This window comes from Barbus barbus (assembly GCF_936440315.1).
Source record: "Barbus barbus genome assembly, chromosome: 49".
Lineage (NCBI taxonomy): Eukaryota > Metazoa > Chordata > Actinopteri > Cypriniformes > Cyprinidae > Barbus > Barbus barbus.
Window position 1 is genome coordinate 4,568,331 of NC_136727.1, and position 21,886 is coordinate 4,590,216.

Here is a 21,886-nt window from a genome sequence, read left to right on the forward strand (position 1 = left end):
TTAGATTAGGAAAAATATCTATTTTATATCACAGAGCGATAACAACTGACTGACTGAAACTATCTATTCATTTTATTTATTTTAATCACAAAATGTGTACATAGCTGAAATGTATTTTTGTGTTTTGTGTGTAACACAATAGTGCAACAGACAATTTCTAAGGGAGCACACAACACATTTTTTTTTATATATATATATATAATGTGTTTATATTTCGTGTCTGTTTATTTTTAATACTTTTATGTTTTTATTTTTTAACCTTTATTTTGAAGGGTTTCTGCCTACACGTGAGCTAAATGAAACTACAACTCCCAGAATCCTTCACTCACACGTAAACATCGACCCAGAGGATACTACAGCTGGAGCTTCTGAAGCGCTTCTCATGAAATGACACAAAAGATGCGCAGAGACGCCGCTTCGGTTCGGCGGAGCTCACTGATGTAAACCCCTTGACATGAGTGACACAGACCGGAGAGACAGTTGTTTATCCAGCTAACGCGGGCCTGAAGGAGAAGATGGGGCCTTTAGCAGTCAGGCTAAAGTAGAAGCCCATCAGCTGTTCAGAGAGAGATGTAGCTGGACCTGAAGCTGCTGAAAGCGACAGGATGAATCTGAAGAAGTCCCGGAGCGTCGGAGCGTCTTCCTCGCTCAATGGACTCGGAAAACAAGGTGTGTTTTATTGAACTGTGTTCATTTATGATATAACGATGGGAGATTTTACTGCTTCACTTTTACGCTCGATAAGTGAATGCACGATTAAATATTACAGCTTTGATCAATGCTTTGTGATTTGAAGTAAGGTTTTTTTTTTTTATTTGTGCTACATATAAATAGATATAAAAAGAAGACATAAGAAAAATGGTCAAGATAGACTAAATTTAAACATAGTAATATTTACAGTATTATACAAATCTATATGAATGTATAGACAGATTACGTGTGTGTATATATATATATATACACAATATTTATTTGTTTACTGTTAGATAAATCTACGAATATTATATGTGTATATAAATATATAGATATATAAGTTATGTAAATGTGTCCACATAAACATGCTGATATATATATATATATAATATATATATATAGTTTTTAGCTGGATAGATAAATCTAAGAATATTTACAGTGTATTTAAAAACACACACGGTATTATTTATTTTGGGGATTTTAGAAATGGATAAATGTATATAAATAAAACAATTATGCATGTAAATTAATAAATTAGTAATTTAATAAATAAATACCTGTTTTGCTATAAATATATAATATATAATAACTATATTTATTGGTCTACATATACATGCATATGTATAATTTATATAACTATATATTTATGTAGATTTAGATTTATACAATACTTAAAATATTTTTTAGATTAATCTATCTAGCTATGTATAATATGTAATCTGTGTATGGATATATATGCATGTGTGTATGTATTATGTGTAATTTATGTCTGTATATATATATATATATATATAGATTTATATAATCACATTTAATTTAGTTATACGGTCTGAAATTGGGATTTTAGAAATAAATAAAATAAATGTATTTAAATGAAAAATAATGTATATAAATTAATATCTTTCTGTTTGGGTAGATAGATAAATGTAAAAAAATAACATATATATATATATATATATATATATATATATATATATATATATATATATATCAAATCTCACACTTTTTTTTTCCCTGGGTGTGAGAATAATTAATTTCTGCCTCATAATCCTTTAATTATTTCTGTGGGAGTGTCCTGTGAATTAGGCCTATATTCGCATTTAAAGGTGTCTCATTTCATATTTTAAACACTATTCATAACATTGAAGGATTTATTGTGCATAAAATATCTGTGCACTCATTATATACTGTATATCTGTTACAGTATTAACACAAACTGCGCCAGATGTTTGGGACGTTACTGTATTTTGTGTGCCAGACAAAAATAGTTCAGTTTCAAAACAATATCAAGTCTTTTAAACGTGCTGTTCCTCTGGGAACAGATGTTTTGACAGAAACACTTGCGCAAATGAAGAGGAAGGGTGAAAGATCTTAGTCAACTTCTCCATTTCCAGCGAACGTTTCTGCTGAAGCACATGTAGCCCGTGATAGCTCAGTGTTCAGGTGCTGACCGCGCTCATCATGTTGTCAGATGCTGAGTCCAGACGGAAGAGGAAGATGGTGGAGATCTCGCAGGCGCTGAACACGATGCCCGTGGATGTGGCAGCTCTGAGACGCATGGCCATCAGTGAAGGAGGTCTGCTGAGCGACGAGATCCGCCGCCAGGTGTGGCCCAGACTGCTCAACGTGTCGGTAGAAAATATACCTGAGCAATTAGGTAAGAGCGATCAAATCAAAGTTCACTTTCTGGAGAATAAATAAATAAATATCATTTTATGCAGTTTCCTACAACAAAAAGTCTCATACTCATCACTGCAATGTGAAAAGTAGTATTTACTTATTAAATAGTCTTTGTATAATTTATTAAATATGATTAATTACATTAAATATGATTGACTTTTTTAAATATTTTAACATCTTTTATTCATGTTCAAGGTAATCAAGCACAGTTACCTTCAACAAGAAAAATATTTAAATAAATCTCATTTTCATTATTATAATGTGAAAAAAATACTTGTATTTAATTATTAAATATAATGTACTTGTAATTTAAGTAATTTTTTAAAGATTTATACATCTTTTATTTATGTTTTAGATAACCAAGTGCAGTTGCCTCACACAAAACATCCTCATTCTTATCACTGAAATGTGAAAAATGTAATATTATTATTATTATTATTGAATATAATACAAATGCAAATGATTTATTAATAGAATTTAATTTTGTTATTTAATATTTATATAATCAGTTACTTTGAACAAAAAGTATTTTTCATCATTGTAATGTAAACAATATAATTAAAAAAAAAAATATATAATCTCCATATAATTTATTAAATATAAATTCAACAGAAAATCGCATTTTCTTCATTGGAAAATATAATAAAAATAATTATGCAATTATTATTACATTTAACCTATGAATAATTCATTAAATATAATTTATTATTATTTATACATGTTATACATAATTGCAATTACCTTCAACAAAAATCTCATTCCCATTATTGTAACGTTATAAATGTTTTATCAATTAATAATATATAATACATATAATCAAATGTTCTTTAATTATATTATTTATTATTTACATAAAATATCGTATATCTTTTATTTACATATTTAGTATATGTACTTTAATTTATGCTGAAAAATAACATACCTATGCACTGTAGATGTAAATCTAGTTTTATTCCCAGAGCCGGTCGATCGAGACGATAACAAGGACTTCAACCAAGTGCTTCTAGATGTTCAGAGATCCCTCAGACGCTTCCCTCCAGGTGAGCAGAACCATCTCCGCTGCTTCCTCCGATCTTCAGCTGGTCTGTGTGCCGTGTCTAAGCTGCTCTCTGTTTGTTTGCTGTGATTAATGAACGCAGGGATGCCAGACGAGCAGCGGGAAGGCCTTCAGGAGGAGCTGATCGATATTATCCTGCGGGTGCTCGTCAAAAACCCACAGCTGCACTACTATCAGGGTTACCATGACATCGTGGTGACCTTCCTGCTGGTGTTGGGGGAACGACTGGCCACTGCCCTGGTGGAGAAACTCTCCACTCACCATCTCAGGTGGGCCAGCAGCAGACAACAAACATGGCTACGATGTGTCTGGACACTTGACCAAAAACACAGACAAAAAAAGATTTATTTATACCTTTTTATTTTATTTATTTATTATTATTTTTAATTCTTAATATTACTGTAATATTAAAAATATATATTATTAACATTAGTACTGTTCTTTTAATATTTGTATATATAATTTACATATAATTAATATTATGTAAATTTAACATTATAATTTTTTTTTATATTTATACATCATTTATTTCTTTACGATAATGAAGTGCAGTTATTTCCAAGAAAAAAATCTCATCACTGTAATGTGAAATAAAATTATTATTAAATATAATCAGCATATAATTTATTCAATATAATTTACTTTTATTCATTATTATAATCATTATAAGATATTTAAGCACAATTACTTCAACAAAAAATCTAATCCACTGTACTCCAAAAATGTGTTATTATTATTATTTAATTATTAATAAGTGTAATCTGCATATAATGTATTAGATACAATTTAATAATATTCAGTATTGTTTAAATTTTAAAACCAATATTTCAAGATAATAAAGCACAGTTACCTTCAACAAAATCTATTGTAATTTGAAAAATCATTATTATTATTATTTAATTATTATTCAATTTAATGTACAAACAATCTATTAAATATAATTTAATTATATTCATTACCTCTTTCATTTATGTTTGAAATAAGAAAATCTCATCACTGTAAAAATACACTGATATTATTATTAAATGGTAATTAATATATTTTAAATTATATTTACATTTTAAAATATTTATACATGTTTTATTTATATATTGCTTGTATGGGCATTTATTCTGCATTTATTCTGAAAATAAATGGGGGAAAAATTCTTCAGTTATTCTAGACAGGACAAATCATCGCCTCTGAAATATCTAGCTGATATTTTTCATCCATCTTACCTGCATTACAGGGACTTTATGGACCCCACTATGGACAACACCAAACACATCCTGAACTACCTGATGCCCATAATCGAGAGAGTCAACCCTGAAGTGTACGACTTCATGCAGCAGTGAGTAGACGCCCGTTTTGTTTGATTTCTTTGTTTGGCTTGTATATTTGTCTGTGTGTTGAAGCACAATGGTTTGATTGTTTTTTTTAATAATTCATCATTATGTAACTTTAACAGCATCTCCTGAAAGAAAGATGCCCAGTGTTCTTTACTGGCTTGTATAGTTTTAGATAAATGTCTTTATTTTGTCTGCAGAGCTGAAGTCGGCACTATTTTCGCCCTCAGCTGGCTCATCACCTGGTTCGGACACGTGCTGTCAGATTTCCGTCATGTGGTTCGGTTATACGACTTCTTCCTGGCCTGCCATCCCCTCATGCCCATCTACTTTGCTGCTGTGGTACGTTTCCGTTTGTCTTCATCTAAACCATCTTCTGAAGCTTTGAGTCTCTGGTTTCTGATGTTCAGCAGAAGTGGGTCAGCAGTTTCACTGCAGCTATTTTTAGGCGTGAATCAGGCTGTTGTTCCGTCTGAATAAATAATTGACAGAATCTGTCATGTCGAGAATATTTGTCTTTTGAACAGTAAAGTACTGTGTTCTGCCATCTGCAGTCTTCATTAACCTGGGGTTTTAATGTTTGACAAGAAGTAGGTCAGGGACTAAATACTAATCGCTTTATATAGAGTGAATTCCACAAAATCAAAAAAAACAAATTAAGAAATTATATTTTGCATAAAGAAACTTCAACAACCCAGTTTAGGATCATTAAGAATTTGGTTTAATATTTTTTAAAAATCTCATTGTAAAATGAGATGTTGTTTTTAAAATTTTAAAAGCAAACATAATGCAAAAAAACTTATTACCGTAGCAAGTGAGATGACCTGAATTGAGATATTCAATATTTAAAAAAAATTAAAATTTACTATACTGCAATAAAATCTCATTGTCATTACAGTAAACAAAAAATATTATATAGTATTTAAAAAAATCATTGTTATAATGCAAAAAAATTGTTACTATAGAATTATTACTATAAAATACAGTGAGATATTATTATTATTTTTTTTAAATGTTATTGTCGTTACTATAATGTAAAGAATCACATTGCTTTTTCTGTAACATGAAGTGAGATATTATTTAATATTTGTTTTAAATGCCATTACCATAATGCAAAAAAACTCACTGTTATTACCGTAGGATGAAGTGAGATGATTTTAATCTTTTTTTAAATCATTAATATTATTATAATCCAAAAAAATCATTATCTTTAGGTAACATAAAATATTATTTAATCATCATTACCATAACAAAAACATCATATTATTTTATATTTAAACAATTAATGTTATTCCCGTAATGCAAAAAAAACCCCATTGTCAATAGAGTAACATAATGAAATATTATTTAATATTAAAAAAATCATCAGTCTCATAATGCACAAAAATTATTAACTTAACATAAGCTATTATTTAATATTTTTAAGAATCATTACCATAATGCAAAAAATTGTAATTAATACAAAAATATATTCATTGTAATATTAAATCATTGCCATTACGTAAGAAAAATCAATATATCATTTAAATGTTTTTTTTTTTAAATCATTACCGTAATGGAAAAAACCTTATTGTTTTTATAGTAACAAAATTAGGCATTATTTGGTATTTAAAAATATCATTGTCTGTATCATAATAAAAATCTAATTTACATAAAATAAATTAAATATTATTTAATCATTTTAAATTTTCATTAATTCCCATAATGCAAAAATCTTATTCTCATTCAATATTTTCTAGTAGTAGCATACATTTAGATTATATTTAATTGTAAAGTAGATTGTAAATACAAATTTGTTAGTAGTTACATAATAGTAGTATAATAGTTCATCAACTTTCTTAGGATTCCTCAATCTATTCATTATAAACAATATAAAAATATAAAAGAGTGCCTGTTTTCTGATTAATTTTTTGTAAAAAGTGTATAGGGTTGCTAGAGACCCGAGGTATGTAAATGTGTAAGTATTTTTTTCCAAGCAACTATATTTACATATCTGATGACTCAATATGTGCAATGCATCTTTTTTTCCTCGAGGTGGTACTGTTTGATACACAATGATGACTCATAATTACCTCAGGCATAAAACAAACTAATATCATCAGCACAAATTGAACTGGTTTTACTGCAAAGCAATTACTATACGCAATGAAATATAAATGCTACTGTCATTTGATGGTGGATGTGGAGAATAAGCTACCAGTGATCAAAATATTGAATATGAAGTCATTGAAAACGATCGTTTTGAGAATATGGCTGAGTTCACGAATAAGAGGCAGATGCTGGATGTACTGTAGAAGTGCGCTCTGCTAAAATCATCTGCTCAAATTAAACCTTTTTAAGTTTCAAAAGGTGACGAAATATTTAATTATTCTGTAATTGTTCTTAAAATATCAAGAGTTTTTTACTATTGCAGCAGTTAGAGATCCATCCGTGCTGGATATATAGGTCCGGGTCACTAAAGACCCGAATATGTAATAATGATTGGCGAAACATTCATGCATTTAAGGGTTAATACTACCATGAAAAATCAGTTTGAAAATGTTTAAAATTACTTGACAGTGAGATTTTCACATTAGACTACGGATAAATAAAATTGAGAGATTTTACATGATCAGTATACATTATAAGATTCAGTAGAAATCCAAATGCTCAAGTGCACTCTGACTCCATTTCAAACCAAGCGTCATTTTCTCTCTTTTCAGATCGTGTTGCATCGAGAGGAGGAGGTGTTGGACTGTGAGTGTGATATGGCCATGATGCACCATCTCCTGTCCCGCATCCCAGAGGACCTGCCGTACGAGACGCTGATCAGCCGCGCCGGAGACCTGTTCGTCCAGTTCCCCCCGTCTGAGCTGGCCAGAGAGCGCAATCAGCTGTAAGCTTATCTCCCTCGCTTGGAATGTTTCCCTCACAACAAACATGCCCCACAAACCACTGTCTTTTTTTGTCCAGGACGGCCGTCTCCACCTTCAAAGACTTCGAGCTGGCGTCGACGCAGCAGCGTCCGGACACAGTGCTCCGGCAGAGACGGAAAGAGCTGCAGCAGCAACAGCAGCGCACACTGGAGGCACAGCGAGGAGGCGTAGCAGTCGTGCAGCCCACAGCGCGCCGCTTCATGCGTCTGGCGGTCATGGGATTGACTGTGGCGCTGGGGGCCGCTGCTTTAGCCGTGGTAAACTCTGCCCTGGAATGGGCTCCGAAACTAGACTTCTTCCCGTGAAGGAGCCAAACCACAGCATCCCGTTTTGAGGAGTTATTTGAGGACTGAAAATTGTTATTTTACCTTTTTTTTTCTTTAACAATTTATACGTGTCAGACTTATAAATAAAATATTGTGTAGATAGTTACTGTAATTAAACAAGATTTTTTTTTCCCATTGAATGAGGCGCGGATATTTAGCAAAGTATACCTCTTCCTTCAGTAGACGATGAAGGTGTTTCCTGGATGTACTGTGGAGGTATGTGCACCCCACGTCTCATCAATGAAACACGATCTGAGCAAATTTCTGTGTAACATTATTTTTCTCTTTCACACAAAGATGAGATTGAAATTTTACTCACCCTCAGGCTGTCCAAGATGTAGATGAGTTTGTATCGTCATCAGAACAGATTTGGAGAAAATTACATCACTTGCTCACCAATGGATCCATTGAAGTGAATGGGTGCCGTCAGAATGAGACTCCAAACAGCTGATAAAAACGTAATAATCCACAACTAATTCACAGTCTATTAATGTCTTGTGAAGTGAAAAGCTGTGTGTTCGTAAGAAACAAATCATTAGATGTTTTTAACTAAGGAGCCGTCTATCCGAAATATTGAAAAAGTTTTGTTATCTGAATCAGGAGAGAAATATGGACTCTCAGGTCTATTTAAATCATGGACTCATATTTTGGTCAGAAGCTATGTTTTAAAATTAAAAAATGTTGTGGATTATTGAGATGTATTTATCAGCTGTTTGGACTCTTATTCTGACGGCACCCATCCACTCCAGAGGATACATTGGTGAGCAAGTGATATAATGCTAAATTTCTCCAAATGTGTTCTGATGAAGAAACAAACTCATCTACATCTTGAACAGCCTGAGGGTGAGTAAAATTTCAGCAAATTTTCATTTTGGGGGGAACTATTTCTTTCAGAATTCATGTGTATTATTTGTTTAACAGTTTTATGTCACACTGAATTAATATCAACCATTTAGTATGTACTCTGCTCATAATACAATTATCTAAACTGTCACACTAAATTGAATGCAACAATTTAGTATCGATAGTTAGAATTTTAGTTTTGAAATTCAAACTGAATGCAAATAGTTTACATAAGAATGTTTTTGTGAACTATGTACATAAGTTTAAAGTTCTTGTTTTGAAACATTTATGTACAATGTTTGAAAAACATTTTTTCCATAAATTGTCAAACCAAACTCAATAGTTTGCGCAAGTGCGCTCATACAAAAATCCTTCGTAAAGCTTTTTCCTTTTTGCGACAATTTATGTTTGAAATTCACGTACAAAAACAACCATTCAAAATAACTATCTTGTCAATTTTCACTCAAAAGCAACAATTTTACAAGAGCTTTTTTTAGAAATTTATTCATAAATTTGCTCAACTTCATGTTTGAGACGGCATGTACTTTGCTAAAATTAAAAATCCCTAATATAACGAGACTAAAATATTTTCCGAGCCCTTGTTTGTAGAATTGGGCAGGAATCTTATTTAAGTGTATGTAAAGTTAGGAAAGAAAATATTTACGAAAGCAGTTAACGAACCGTCTTTTTATTATGTTCATAATTTGTATGTTAATGTTTTTTGAGGTTATTTTTTCACTACATTTCTGTTTTTTTTTTCTCTCCGAATCACCTTAATTACAGTATTTTTGTGATAAGTGCCGATCTTAGTACATAATGTGCAGTTTTCACAAATCTCAGCTGGAATCGAAACCACTTTGGAATAACTTCAGCTGATCAACTAACGTGAGATTTCTTGATTCTGGAGTGTGTAAACGGTGAATTAGGTAGTTTCTCTAATTCGATGTTGAATCATGGCACATTGTTTTTTGTTGTTTAAATGCTGATGGTTTCCATTAAACATAATCTTCTAAGCTTTGAGTAACATTCAAGTGGATATTTTCCAGGATTCTAACACTGAAAGCATTCTTGAATCACGATTTGGTGAAATAACACGCTGCCATCCACACAGTACTACTGTTTATGCTTTTATTTTGCATTAATTTTGCACTAAAGAACATGCTTCTTGCTTATTTTTGCACTTTGAGAGATTGTCATAAGTTGTCTCTGGTTCACTCAAGTTAATGTGTCACATTTGACCATGTTGCTAAATATGTTTAAATAAAAGATAAATTCTGGCTTTTATGTGAATTATTTACATCGAGGAGTTTAAAGGTGATTTATTAATTGTATTTATATAAAATAATTAGCATTAGCTCCATTTTTGTATGCCAGCTTTATTGAATCATAAAATATTGTCAACAACATACTGAAAATATTGGAAGATTTTTCATATTTGATATATTCTATTATAATTAAGCATTTTTTGATGCATCATAAAAGGGGCAGCTACTAATTTGAGTACAATCTATTGCATTTTTCAGCATTTAAATGAATCTTGAATATGTTGTTTTCTTCATATTGCATATTTTGATATGATCCTACAACAAAAAAATCTTTGGATTCTAAACAAAAATTGCCTTAAGAGATCAAGATTTGATTACAATAATGCTTTCCTCTTACAATATCATTGCACAAAGTCCCAGAGCATCAGTTTGCCAAAAAATGGTAGTGATTTAAGACGTTTCATGTATATTTTAAAATTTACACTTTTTCATCAGTTTATACAATCCCATAAAATTTTGTAAACATTTAGTCATAGAACATTTCAATTAAATACAGACATCTGGATTAATGTGCCAGTGATATGACTAGACTTAATGAACATATTAAAGCCATAATCGCAATCTGTATGCTGCACATCAGCCCCACCTGGATTATTTTAAGGAGCATTGTGTTTTTTTTGCTGTAGCGCAGGTTTTTGTTTGTTGAATCAGCAGCATTCAGCGATGTCGCCGGTGTTCAGTGGCAGTTCTGGCAGCGTGGATGGCAGAGGACTCCATTGACTCGACATCTGCAACCACCTGATGTGTCTCCAGCACCCTGAGGAGCCAAAACCAGGTCCAGGTTAGCCATCTGATGTTTGTGAATCACTAAACAAATGATTTATGTAGTTTTGTCTGACCTGAGGTCCCCATCGGGCTTGTTTGGTCACCCAGCAAATCTCGGTCTTACACATCAGACAGCAGATCCAGTCACAGCCGTCCTTCTTCTGGACGATCACTTGACATTTGGGACAGTTCATCGCCTCTCCGTTCATCAGGAGTTGCTGGAAGGGAAACCGGTCAATTGGTAACAAATGTTTTAATGTTGCTTCTTGTTAGTGGATTGAAAACAAAGCACAACCAGTGAAGTTTGATTCCCGAACCAATTAATTTTAGGAATGATTTATTTGTAGGGAATCAGACATAAAGTGCAAAAAGTGTAGCCTGATTCCCACACAACGACTTTTAAGAATCTTATCTTTTTAGTGAATCAGACACATACATTCTGACCAATGTGGTATGATTCCCGAACAAGTGACTCTTTTGAATCCGACTGTTTTAGTGAATCGAACATACTGTTGTCTGATTCGCAAAGAAAAAACTTCTCTAATGAATCGTCTCTTTGTAGTCGATCAAACACATACATAGCTAGATCAGTAGCTGGGTTTCCACCCAAAGTTGCGAATTTAACTTTGGAATATCGCATAAAACATTTGCGAACAAGCCAAATTTCCATCCAATGAGTCAAAGAGAACTTCCTAATAAACTGGCTCTTACACAGAAATTCTTTGCTCAGTCATTTTAAGAATGACCACAACAACATTTCAGTTGCTGTGGAACGAGATCCTCCCACTGGTTAGTCAGGTTTTTCCATCACATGACTTTTTTTGATGCGCATGGAGGAATTTTTTCGGCAAATGCGTTTCCATCTTCCATTATTCGCATTAACCCCTTTTCACACAAGTCAAAAACCACATCAAGCGAGCGTAAAAAAGTTTTTTCTATTTAAGGGATTTTTATTCGAAATTTGGCGTTTCCATCTCTCATTTCTGATGCGATACTTCAAAATGCACATTAAAACAGGGTGATGAAACATAGTTAGTGTTAGTCTGATTCCTCTACCAAATGACTCTTACGAACCATGAATTAAATTATTTATTACTAAACAAATGACTCTTATGAATCGGCTCTTTTTAGTCGATCAAATGCATTCAGCACAACCAGTGTAGTCCAAAATGACTTATTATTATAATGGTCTCAGTTTTCGCAATGCAATTACATTTACTTTATTTGTTAGTTGAACTGTTAAAAACTGAAATACCGGTCAGGAAATTCTTTACAATTCCCATCCCTAGTGGGTAATGTTTCACAACTGCAATAACTTCAAATAATAACTAAAAAAGTTAACTAATTCAATTTTCACTTACATCCAGCATCTGCGTGGTCTGTCGGGCTGCGTCGTCGTTTTGCGCTCGAATACGAAGGTCATCCTGGTACTCCTTGCAGTTCATTCCCTTGTGAATAGCCTGCACATGTACAGTCCTTTAGGTCACCATTACATGCACTTCAAAACTAGACGTTAAAGGGATAGTTCTCCCAAAAATGAAAATTCTGTCATTAATTACTCACCCTCGTGTCGTTCCAAACCCGCAAGACCTTCGTTCATCTTCGGAACACAAATTAAGATATTTTTGATTCAATCCGAGAGCTCTCAGACCCCCCATAGACAGCAACGTTGCTACCACGTTCAAGATCCAGAAACGTAGAAAGGACATCGGTAAAATACTCCATTTTACGAAGCTACGAGAATAGTTTTTGTGCGCAAAGAAAACAAAAATAACGAAAAATGTTCTCCTCCTCATCCCTTATGCTGTGGCGTGCTGCCATTATGGAGAGATTATCGACGTATGCGCTTGCTTCCGCTTCATAAACAACGCATGCGCATGCTGCTGCTGCTTACGTTAACACGCACATGCATACAGTTGAACCACTGATGTCACATGGACTATTTTACTGATGTCCTTGCTACGTTTCTGGACCTTGATCATGGTAGGATACTTGCTGTCTATGGAGGGTCAGAGAGCTCTTGGATTTCATCAAAAATATCTTAACTTGTGTTCCGAAGTGTCTTACGGGTTTGGAACGACATGAGGGTGAGTAATTAATGACAGAATTTTCATTTTTGGGTGAACTATCCCTTTAACTAAACACAAACAAACTTTGTGTTCACCTTGCAGAGGAGGCAGTTGGTCTCGTTGCAGATGTCACATGTGAATTCGTTCACGTCATCTTCGAAGATGCACCAGCCGGCGCAGTCGGGCGTCTTACAGTGGAAACTGTTCTCACTGCGGGATTCTGCGATGTTCAGCCTCAGTTCTAGAAACTTCTGGTACTCGTCCTGAGAGAGAAGCTATTTGAAAACAGTAAGGTTTGGTGTGTTTTATTAAGTCAACAGGTAAACGCAATAATTCAAGGTTAAATAATACAGAATTTTGATCTTACTGATCTGATTTCTCTATCTTGAAGTTTGCAGTTACAGGAATAAGCATTGTCTCTATAAGGACAAGCCACCTCGGGATCCGTGCAGTTCAGAACCGTTGCCTTCAAACATTCCCTGTAGGATATACAAAGTTGCATTTCAGTGTGTTTTAGTGGAACTTTCTGTTTATAGTAACTGATAAACAGTCTCACAGCACCTGCAGAAGCTATGCAGGCACTCTCTCAGCACGGCACCCTCTCCTGGCATAATGGTGCAAAAGCAGATGGCGCAATCCAGCTCATCCACATTCCCCACCAGACTGCGGGAATCCGTTTCCAGGAGTTCTTGGAAATTCCTCTGCCGTTCATCCTTCACAGACTACATAAATAAACGGACAGGCCACATAAATTATATTTCTGGGTTTTTTAAATGCAGTATTACTAGTTCAAAACAGGAAAAGCCACTGTTGTAAAAAAGGTAAAAAAAACAAAAACAAATCTTCTGCAATTTATTTAATTTATATCATATATCATGTATACCATTTATAAATTACACAATATCTAATAGGACTGTAAAAATAAAAAATAAAAATTATTTTAGAAAGATTAACTAATAATTACTAAAAAGTCTTTAATTACAATTAATTATTCTCTAACTATTAATATTATTAATAATAATGATATAATTATAATTCATTTAATATAGCATTTTATCATATTTTATCGTAGATATAACCAATGATTAATTGGGAACCAAAAAGATCTAGATTTTTCTCAAAATTCTCAACAGGATCCTTTAAGATCCACATTCCACCAAAAAGAAAAAAAAGCAATCCTCATTTGGATTTTTTTTTTTTTTATTCATACATAAAATGAATTAAGGTTGGCTTCACGGATTAAAACATTCATTTTTGTTTACTTGGTCAGTGAACAACAAAATAGAAACTTTTTTGCTGCAAAGTACATCCATATGAAGACTCTAAAAGTTCCCCATTTTCACTTTCCATTCATCTTTTTAAACAGTAAAGCTTTGTTGATGCAGGCATAACGTTAGGTATTTCCACAGTTTGTTCCACGGATGTAAACCTTTTGAGCGGTTTTCATCCCACGGTCCAATATAACAGTTCATTGTAGTCCAGTATGTTGTGTCTCTTCAGCTAACCTGCTCGTACAGCAGGCTGGCGAGTTCCTCTTGCTGGAGTCTCCTGGTTTCTACCTCGTCCAGCTGGTATATGTCAGGCACTTTATAGTTGTCAGGTCTCGCTGTGCTGCATATCTCACATCCTGGACGTGTCGGTTTATTCAGAAACGTACAGCCAGGACATGACCAACCAACTGGCTAAAAAAACAAATAAAATTATTAGAATTATGCTAGATAGACAGACAGACAGACAGACAGACGGAGATAGATATAGATAGACAGACAGACAGACAGACAGACGGAGATAGATATAGATAGACAGACAGACAGACAGACAGACGGAGATAGATAGAGACAGACAGACAGACAGACGGAGATAGATATAGATAGACAGACAGACAGACAGACAGACGGAGATAGATATAGATAGACAGACAGACAGACAGACAGACGGAGATAGATAGAGACAGACAGACAGACAGACGGAGATAGATATAGATAGACAGACAGACAGACAGACAGACGGAGATAGATATAGACAGACAGACAGACAGACAGACAGACGGAGATAGATATAGACAGACAGACAGACAGACAGACAGACAGACGGAGATAGATAGAGACAGACAGACAGACAGACAGACGGAGATAGATATAGATAGACAGACAGACAGACAGACGGAGATAGATAGAGACAGACAGACAGACAGACAGACAGACAGACAGACGGAGATAGATATAGATAGACAGACAGACAGACAGACAGACGGAGATAGATATAGATAGACAGACAGACGGAGATAGATATAGATAGACAGACAGACAGACGGAGATAGATATAGATAGACAGACAGACGGAGATAGATATAGATAGACAGACAGACAGACAGACAGACGGAGATAGATAGAGACAGACAGACAGACAGACGGAGATAGATATAGATAGACAGACAGACAGACAGACGGAGATAGATATAGACAGACAGACAGACAGACAGACGGAGATAGATATAGACAGACAGACAGACAGACAGACAGACAGACGGAGATAGATAGAGACAGACAGACAGACAGACAGACGGAGATAGATATAGATAGACAGACAGACAGACAGACGGAGATAGATAGAGACAGACAGACAGACAGACAGACAGACAGACAGACAGACAGACGGAGATAGATATAGATAGACAGACAGACAGACAGACGGAGATAGATATAGACAGACAGACAGACGGAGATAGATATAGACAGACAGACAGACGGAGATAGATATAGACAGATAGATGATAGATAGACCGACAGTAGACAGACCCACAATAGATAGGTAGATGATAGACAGACAGATAGAATGATAAATGGAGCTACAGATAGAATGATAGCTAGAGCGACAGAACAATACATTAAGTGACAGATAAAGTGATAGAAACCTATATAGAGCAATAGAATGACAGATAGAGCTATAGACAGAATTATAGATAAATTGACTATATAGTAAAGTGATTTAGCTAGAGCTAAAGGCATAACAACAGAACGATAGAGCAACAAATAGAATGATGGAGTGACAGAAAGAACGATAGAGTGCCATATAGTGAACGATACAGTGACAGATAAGAGTGCCAGAACCATAGATAGAGCAACAGATAAATGACAAATGATGGATAGAATGACAGATATATAGATATAGAGACAAATAGAACAACAGATTGAACGATGGAGCTACAGAATAATTGACAGAACGACAGACAGACCTGAGGTTTGGGGGGTAGAGGAGGGCGATTGGCTCCTCTGGCGATGAGCTCTGGTGGCTGATTAGGTGGACGATCAATGATCCCGATTATATCTTCATTAAGAAAGAAACACGGTTCAGTAAACTCCTATATAATATACAAGCTGTTTTTTTAGCATAAATATAGACCAGGTACCATCAATCCGTCTGTCTTCTTTCTCTTTTCTCTCTTGTTCGCGGGTCAGATTAGCGGCCTGGGCAGAGAGGATGAAGAGGAAGGCCGAATCGTCGTGGTCTCTGACCCCGTAATGATACAAGGTTTCTCTGTCCTGGGCGAGACGCTTCCCGATCACCCAACGCTGGAGGGTCGGGTGGAAATCATAGTCACGATTGATCTGAAAAACAAATTATGAATAAGGACACAAGTTAAACTGTAATTTTGGGTTTCGGTTTCAAACAAGAATATTCTTCTCAGGTCCATCGAGAACACTATTTACCTTTTCTTTCAGCTCTGAGATTGTCAAGTAAACTGGTACCATCACTGTTATTGGGATGTGGGCATCTGATGCAGCGTCCGCCACTCCTACTCTCAACCTGCCATCATTCAAAACAAAACAAATCCATCACGTATAGTTACAGATCCCCAGCAACAAGTGTTCCTCACCACAAAAGAACCAGTCCGACAGCATACCTGATGCTGTCATTAGAGTACGCTTCAGGATTTATTTTGACACACACTGGGAGGTTCAGATCCAAAAGTTGATTCAGGTATTTGGTCGCATCATCTTTGTCTCTTGAGTTGATGGCATCACTCAGCATTTGAGCTGCATCCTCCGCTGAGACAGCAAAGATGTGATGTTAACATGGGTCTTATTATATGTATTTATTGTATAATACATTTGCTAACACTCACCTTCTTTTATATTTTTACAGGCATCTAGAGCAGCCATACTTTAACCTTGAAACCTTAAAAAAGAGAAAAAAACGTATTATTTTAAATAGTTAATATAGTTTTTAAAAAATTACTAAATATTGAAAATGTAATTAATATAACTATTTATTTATTTTATACATTAAAATACATTTTAAATGTAAATATTAGTTTTCTATTATAAATAATATATATTACGGTATAAAAAATACCATGGTTTGCTTTAAATAGTTACTATACGTAAATATATTCAAATATTTTATTAAAATAAATATTAAATATCACATTTATATTATAGTAAATGTCCAAAACTATAGTAAATTATAGTATATGCACACACACACACACACACACACACAAAAGCAATTGTTCAAGCAACAATTGGTTAAAATGGTTACTGTATTCAATATATTATAAATAATAAATAAATAAATAAATAAATAAAAAATATATATATATATATATATATATATATATATATATATATATATATATTATATATTACATATATTATATCTAAATATATATTAAAGTATATGTCCAAACCACATAAGCAATACCATAACATTTTTTGTAGATATTGAATCCCCATCTAAAAAAGTACTGTGGTCGTACCATGGTATGTTTAAAGGTAATTCCAGAATACCATGGTACTACACTCAGAAATGTTTAAAATAGATGCCATCTTCACCAAGGCACTTTTTGTTCATGTAAGTTTTAATAAAATCATAATAGAAATACTCAACATACATACATACTACGTATTTTTAGCCTTTATGTAACCAACCAACGTTAACCAGCTTAACCAACTAAAACAAATGCGCTCGTTCAGCTCAACAGCAGAGACAGTGAAGACACGTGGAAATAAACTTACCAACCATAGGACAACAGTTTTAAAACACTCTTCGTGTTCGTATTTGTATTTTAAACGATACAGAGTTGATCAAAACATCCGTGCTGCTCTTCTCAAAATCAGCCAAGTTCACAGAAATGAAAAGTGAAATGAAGTGTATCAGGAAGCTCCCAGCCAGTAAAGTCTCAACAGAGAATTGCGCAACTTCAGAAACACAGATGCGGAAGACATTCTCTAGAATTTATGCTATAAAATAATAATAATAATAATAGTTTTAACCAAAAAAACGATCAGAATATACAAAGAATAAAAATGAACCAAAAAATAAAAAATATCCGTAACTAAAAAACGAAGTATTTTAACAAAAAGTTATCAATAATTATGTTAGCTTTAGCCGAATCTGTCTTGAAAAAAATTAAAAAAATAAAAATACAGTCCGTCATCACGTTATGAACAATTTCCCTGTTGTTTTATTCATTTATTGACTTTTATCGAAGTGTTCTCGCGAGATTTGACAGAATGAGAGGGCGCATGGCGCTGCACATGCTGTGAATAAAGGACAAACACAACCTGCAATTCTGTAAGTTTATCTGTTTTCTGACCACTTAACAGTTGATTAATTTAATATTTAAATGCAGCATGCTTTACATAGCGGATAGAGACTCTTTAACTAGTATAAGTGTTTTTAGAGTTAAAAGCTAATACCCGAACTTGCACGTGAGCTGGAAGACATGGAGCTTCCATAAATGTGTGAATTACTCTGATTATTCACCATTGTAAAGAATACACCATGATACAGATGGTTATACCATGTTGCTTTGTCTTATATCTTGTAACTGAATGGTCACTATATTCGTATTGAATGTGGAACTCAGCTTTTGTATGCATTTACATATTCTTGTAGTAATCAGCACTGATAATTGATCTGAATTAATGAGTATCTATCTTTCTTCATTTAAGCATACTCGCAGACCATCTAAAACGATTTCAGTGTCAAACTGCAAGTTATGGAGGAACCTTCACAATTTGAGCGATATGTGTACAAAAATGCTTCAGTTTACCATTATATGAAGATATCTCTGTAAGTGTCATGAGACAGGTCAGTTTTGATCTGGTCATTTTTAATGCAATATTTCGATGGTGCACATAAAATGGTCAAATCGCTTAATTTTTTTTCTTTGGATTTTAATTTTTTTAGAGTTTTGGAAAATGGAAACAAATTCATTACTGATGCACAGTTCAAACAATTGATCATCTGTGGACTTAAAGACCTGTACGGAGAGGTGTGCACATAGTTTGTCTCTCTTTGTTTACAATTTAAGTGTGTAACAATGCAGTTATGATTTTTTAATTGTTTGCTACAATTAATTGTTTTTTTCATTATGAGTCACAAAAATAGATTTTGGATAAGCATAATACATTGAGAATTGTTCATTTAATCATAAATGATGCCAAAATGTAAAATAATTGTGTAATATTAAATAATAAATTACTTAAATTGTTTAGGCTAATCAAATTATATTTTAATTTTGAATGAAATATTTTAATGATCAAGTCTTTTTATATAATAAAAATATAAATGACTAGAAAAACAATAAAATATAAGATACAAAAACAATAAAATAAAGAAAAAACATAATTCTTCTATATTCAATATAGTCCATAAACCATTTTCTGTGTTGTATATAATATGAGCTGTACTAAGTAATTTGTTTTGACTTTGTCCTGATTCCTGACTGTGCATAATGATTTTTTTCTGTATGGCAGGTTGGAGCTTCTTTTCCATTTGATTTGCTTAAGTTTGATCAGAACGAACTGACCGGGATACTGAGAGTGTACAACAGGTAAGACATGCTCATAAAACAAATCTTGTACATTTAGGCCAGAGTGTTTAAACATGGTTTACTTGAGGTACAGAGCTGTTTATAAACATGGAGAAACTTGGGGTGTCCCTCAGGGCTTAAGTTTAGGACCGTTTTAATTGCAATTTTTTTTAGAAATTAGTGTTTGAAATTGCATAGCAGACAGTTTTTTATGAAATTGATAAATGCTTATGGATTTGTCCAACCCATTTTGTCAGTCTAATCATGTTCAGTCTTAATATTCTGTTGTTTCTTTATCTCAGCGGGCTGGTGAAATTGTGGAGTGCGTTAACTTTACTGGGATCATATCAGAATGAGGCATGTGCATTCAGAGTGACGCAGGTACATTTTCCCCAGTGTTGAAGCTGATTCAACATTTACTTTGTCCTGAGTTGCAGTCTGTTGGCACTAGATGTCATCAAAAAGCTTGTGGCTCAGTTGTAAATCTGCCAGGAATGACTAGACACAATTTTAATGTGACCATTGGCATTCTGTCAGCCAAACTATGTGTACTTTGCAATTTGCGTCAGATTGCTGATGGGCGGTTACTGTTTATCTAATTTTAGATACTGAACCCCATTGAACTTCTAATCCATGTCACAGGCGTAAGTGTTAAATGCAACTCTAATTTTCTTTTTATTTATCTTTGCAGGTCTCGCCGTTTTTGCTAGCATTGTCCGGGAATAGCCGTGAGCTGCAGTTTGGAGACCAGCTGACATTGTGAGGTGGGCCTACAAAAAATACCTTGGAAAAAATGACTTTTTTTCTCAGAAGAAGTATTTTCAGCAGAAATATATACCATTTTGTCAACTCGGCATTGACGGTTCCTACATCCCTCACAGTAGGGCACAGGTCGCTTTACGTGGGTGAACGGGCCTCGCTAAACAAAACATTCAGTGCCAGAGACGTCGCACTTTTTGCTGAGCTAACGGGGGACACAAATCCTCTCCACCTCGACCCCGAATATGCCAAGACAACCTCTTTTGAGACCCCCATTGTTCACGGAGTGCTGATTAATGGTCTGATCTCAGCAATTCTGGGGACCAAGTTGCCTGGCAAAGGCTGCGTGTTTCTCTACCAGGAAATACGCTTTCCGGCACCCCTCTACATTGGAGAGGAGGTTGTGGCGGAAGCAGAGGTCAAAAAGATCAAAATGTCCTTCGCTTTTATTTCTGTTTCCTGCACTGTCAAAGACAAAGTGGTCATGGAGGGAGAGGTCATGGTCATGATGCCGCACAACAATCATGAGGAATTTGAGTGAACGCTGACGTTCAATTTTTATGTGCTTACAGGAAATAAATGCTCTTTCTTGCTTATTGTTGTTCTTCTGAAATGTAACACTCATTTAGAGACTAAATATTCCTTGTTTTTTGTTCTCCGAGAAGCTGTTTGAATAAAAATAGTGTGAGAAAATAAACAGCTTTTTGACTTCATTGTTTGGTGTGGGCATTAACTGGCTGTGTCTAACCTCAAAAATTTTCGAATACATTCAAAGAGTTATTTAAAAATCATAAGGTCAATGGTAGTAAAATTACATGAATCAGCTAATGTCAGCTTTCAAACTAAATCAGTTGAACTTTTCCCCAGTATAACTTCCAGGTTCTTCAACCCAAGTTTTTCAAATAACCTTTGGCCTAGTTCTCGGTCCTTTAACTTTTCTCATTCTTTCTCTTTGGGTTACTGGAAAAACTAACACATACATTAACTACATGTATATATTAAAAATATAAATTTTTCTCACACTTTAAATATTTGAGTCTGCTTTGTTTGTACATTATGTGCAAATAATGATATGTATTTCTGAAAACCATATTCTTATATTTAACTGATTAATATTTCTACATTATATGGAAGTAATCACACTATAAATACAGAAACGAGAACTCACCGAGTGCTGTTTACATTGAATCACACGTTACTCCAGCTGATCACATGATGTACCCTTAACAACATTTAGCTTCACTGCTAGCAGCTTCGTAAAGATGCAACGCTTGTGGTACAAACTCCAAATGAAAATTCATTACAACAG

General features: G+C 34.0%; 3 protein-coding genes across 8 annotated transcripts; 2 read left to right on the forward strand and 1 right to left on the reverse strand.

Moving 5' to 3' along the window:
* Positions 1-323: 323 nt before the first annotated feature.
* LOC306867775 (TBC1 domain family member 20-like) lies at positions 324-10,118 on the forward strand. Of its 4 annotated transcripts, none has more exons than XR_013784046.1 (9): positions 324-669; positions 2,165-2,350; positions 3,333-3,413; positions 3,513-3,699; positions 4,659-4,760; positions 4,956-5,097; positions 7,458-7,630; positions 7,708-8,252; positions 8,762-10,118. XR_013784046.1 is itself a non-coding variant. In XM_079413642.1 (8 exons), exons 1-8 carry the CDS (start codon positions 606-608, stop codon positions 7,973-7,975), a joined length of 1,203 nt encoding a protein of 400 aa, XP_079269768.1. In that variant the 5' UTR covers positions 324-605; the 3' UTR covers positions 7,976-10,116. The 4 variants fall into 4 exon arrangements, 1 of the variants encoding a protein (XP_079269768.1); XR_013784047.1 differs by having other exon boundaries at positions 8,833-10,116; XR_013784048.1 differs by having other exon boundaries at positions 8,856-10,111.
* Positions 9,599-21,789, reverse strand: LOC306867774 (ranBP-type and C3HC4-type zinc finger-containing protein 1-like). Of its 2 annotated transcripts, none has more exons than XM_079413641.1 (13): positions 21,746-21,789; positions 17,125-17,177; positions 16,903-17,047; positions 16,709-16,805; positions 16,408-16,606; positions 16,234-16,325; positions 14,504-14,680; positions 13,560-13,720; positions 13,366-13,477; positions 13,094-13,273; positions 12,291-12,389; positions 11,004-11,147; positions 9,599-10,921 (listed from the first exon to the last, which is right to left on the reverse strand). In XM_079413641.1, the coding sequence occupies exons 2-13, from the start codon at positions 17,159-17,161 to the stop codon at positions 10,841-10,843; spliced, it is 1,524 nt and encodes a 507-aa protein (XP_079269767.1). In that variant the 5' UTR covers positions 17,162-17,177; positions 21,746-21,789; the 3' UTR covers positions 9,599-10,840. The 2 variants fall into 2 exon arrangements, with proteins under 2 accessions (XP_079269767.1, XP_079269766.1); XM_079413640.1 differs by lacking the exon at positions 21,746-21,789 and adding an exon at positions 18,017-18,549 and having other exon boundaries at positions 10,022-10,921.
* LOC306867776 (ribonuclease P protein subunit p14-like) lies at positions 18,494-21,598 on the forward strand. 2 transcript variants are annotated; one of them, XM_079413644.1, is made up of 7 exons: positions 18,502-18,575; positions 18,956-19,076; positions 19,194-19,278; positions 19,763-19,839; positions 20,121-20,199; positions 20,510-20,582; positions 20,700-21,598. In XM_079413644.1, exons 2-6 carry the CDS (start codon positions 19,003-19,005, stop codon positions 20,579-20,581), a joined length of 387 nt encoding a protein of 128 aa, XP_079269770.1. In that variant the 5' UTR covers positions 18,502-18,575; positions 18,956-19,002; the 3' UTR covers position 20,582; positions 20,700-21,598. The 2 variants fall into 2 exon arrangements, with proteins under 2 accessions (XP_079269769.1, XP_079269770.1); XM_079413643.1 differs by having other exon boundaries at positions 18,494-18,575; positions 20,510-21,289.
* Positions 21,790-21,886: the final 97 nt, after the last annotated feature.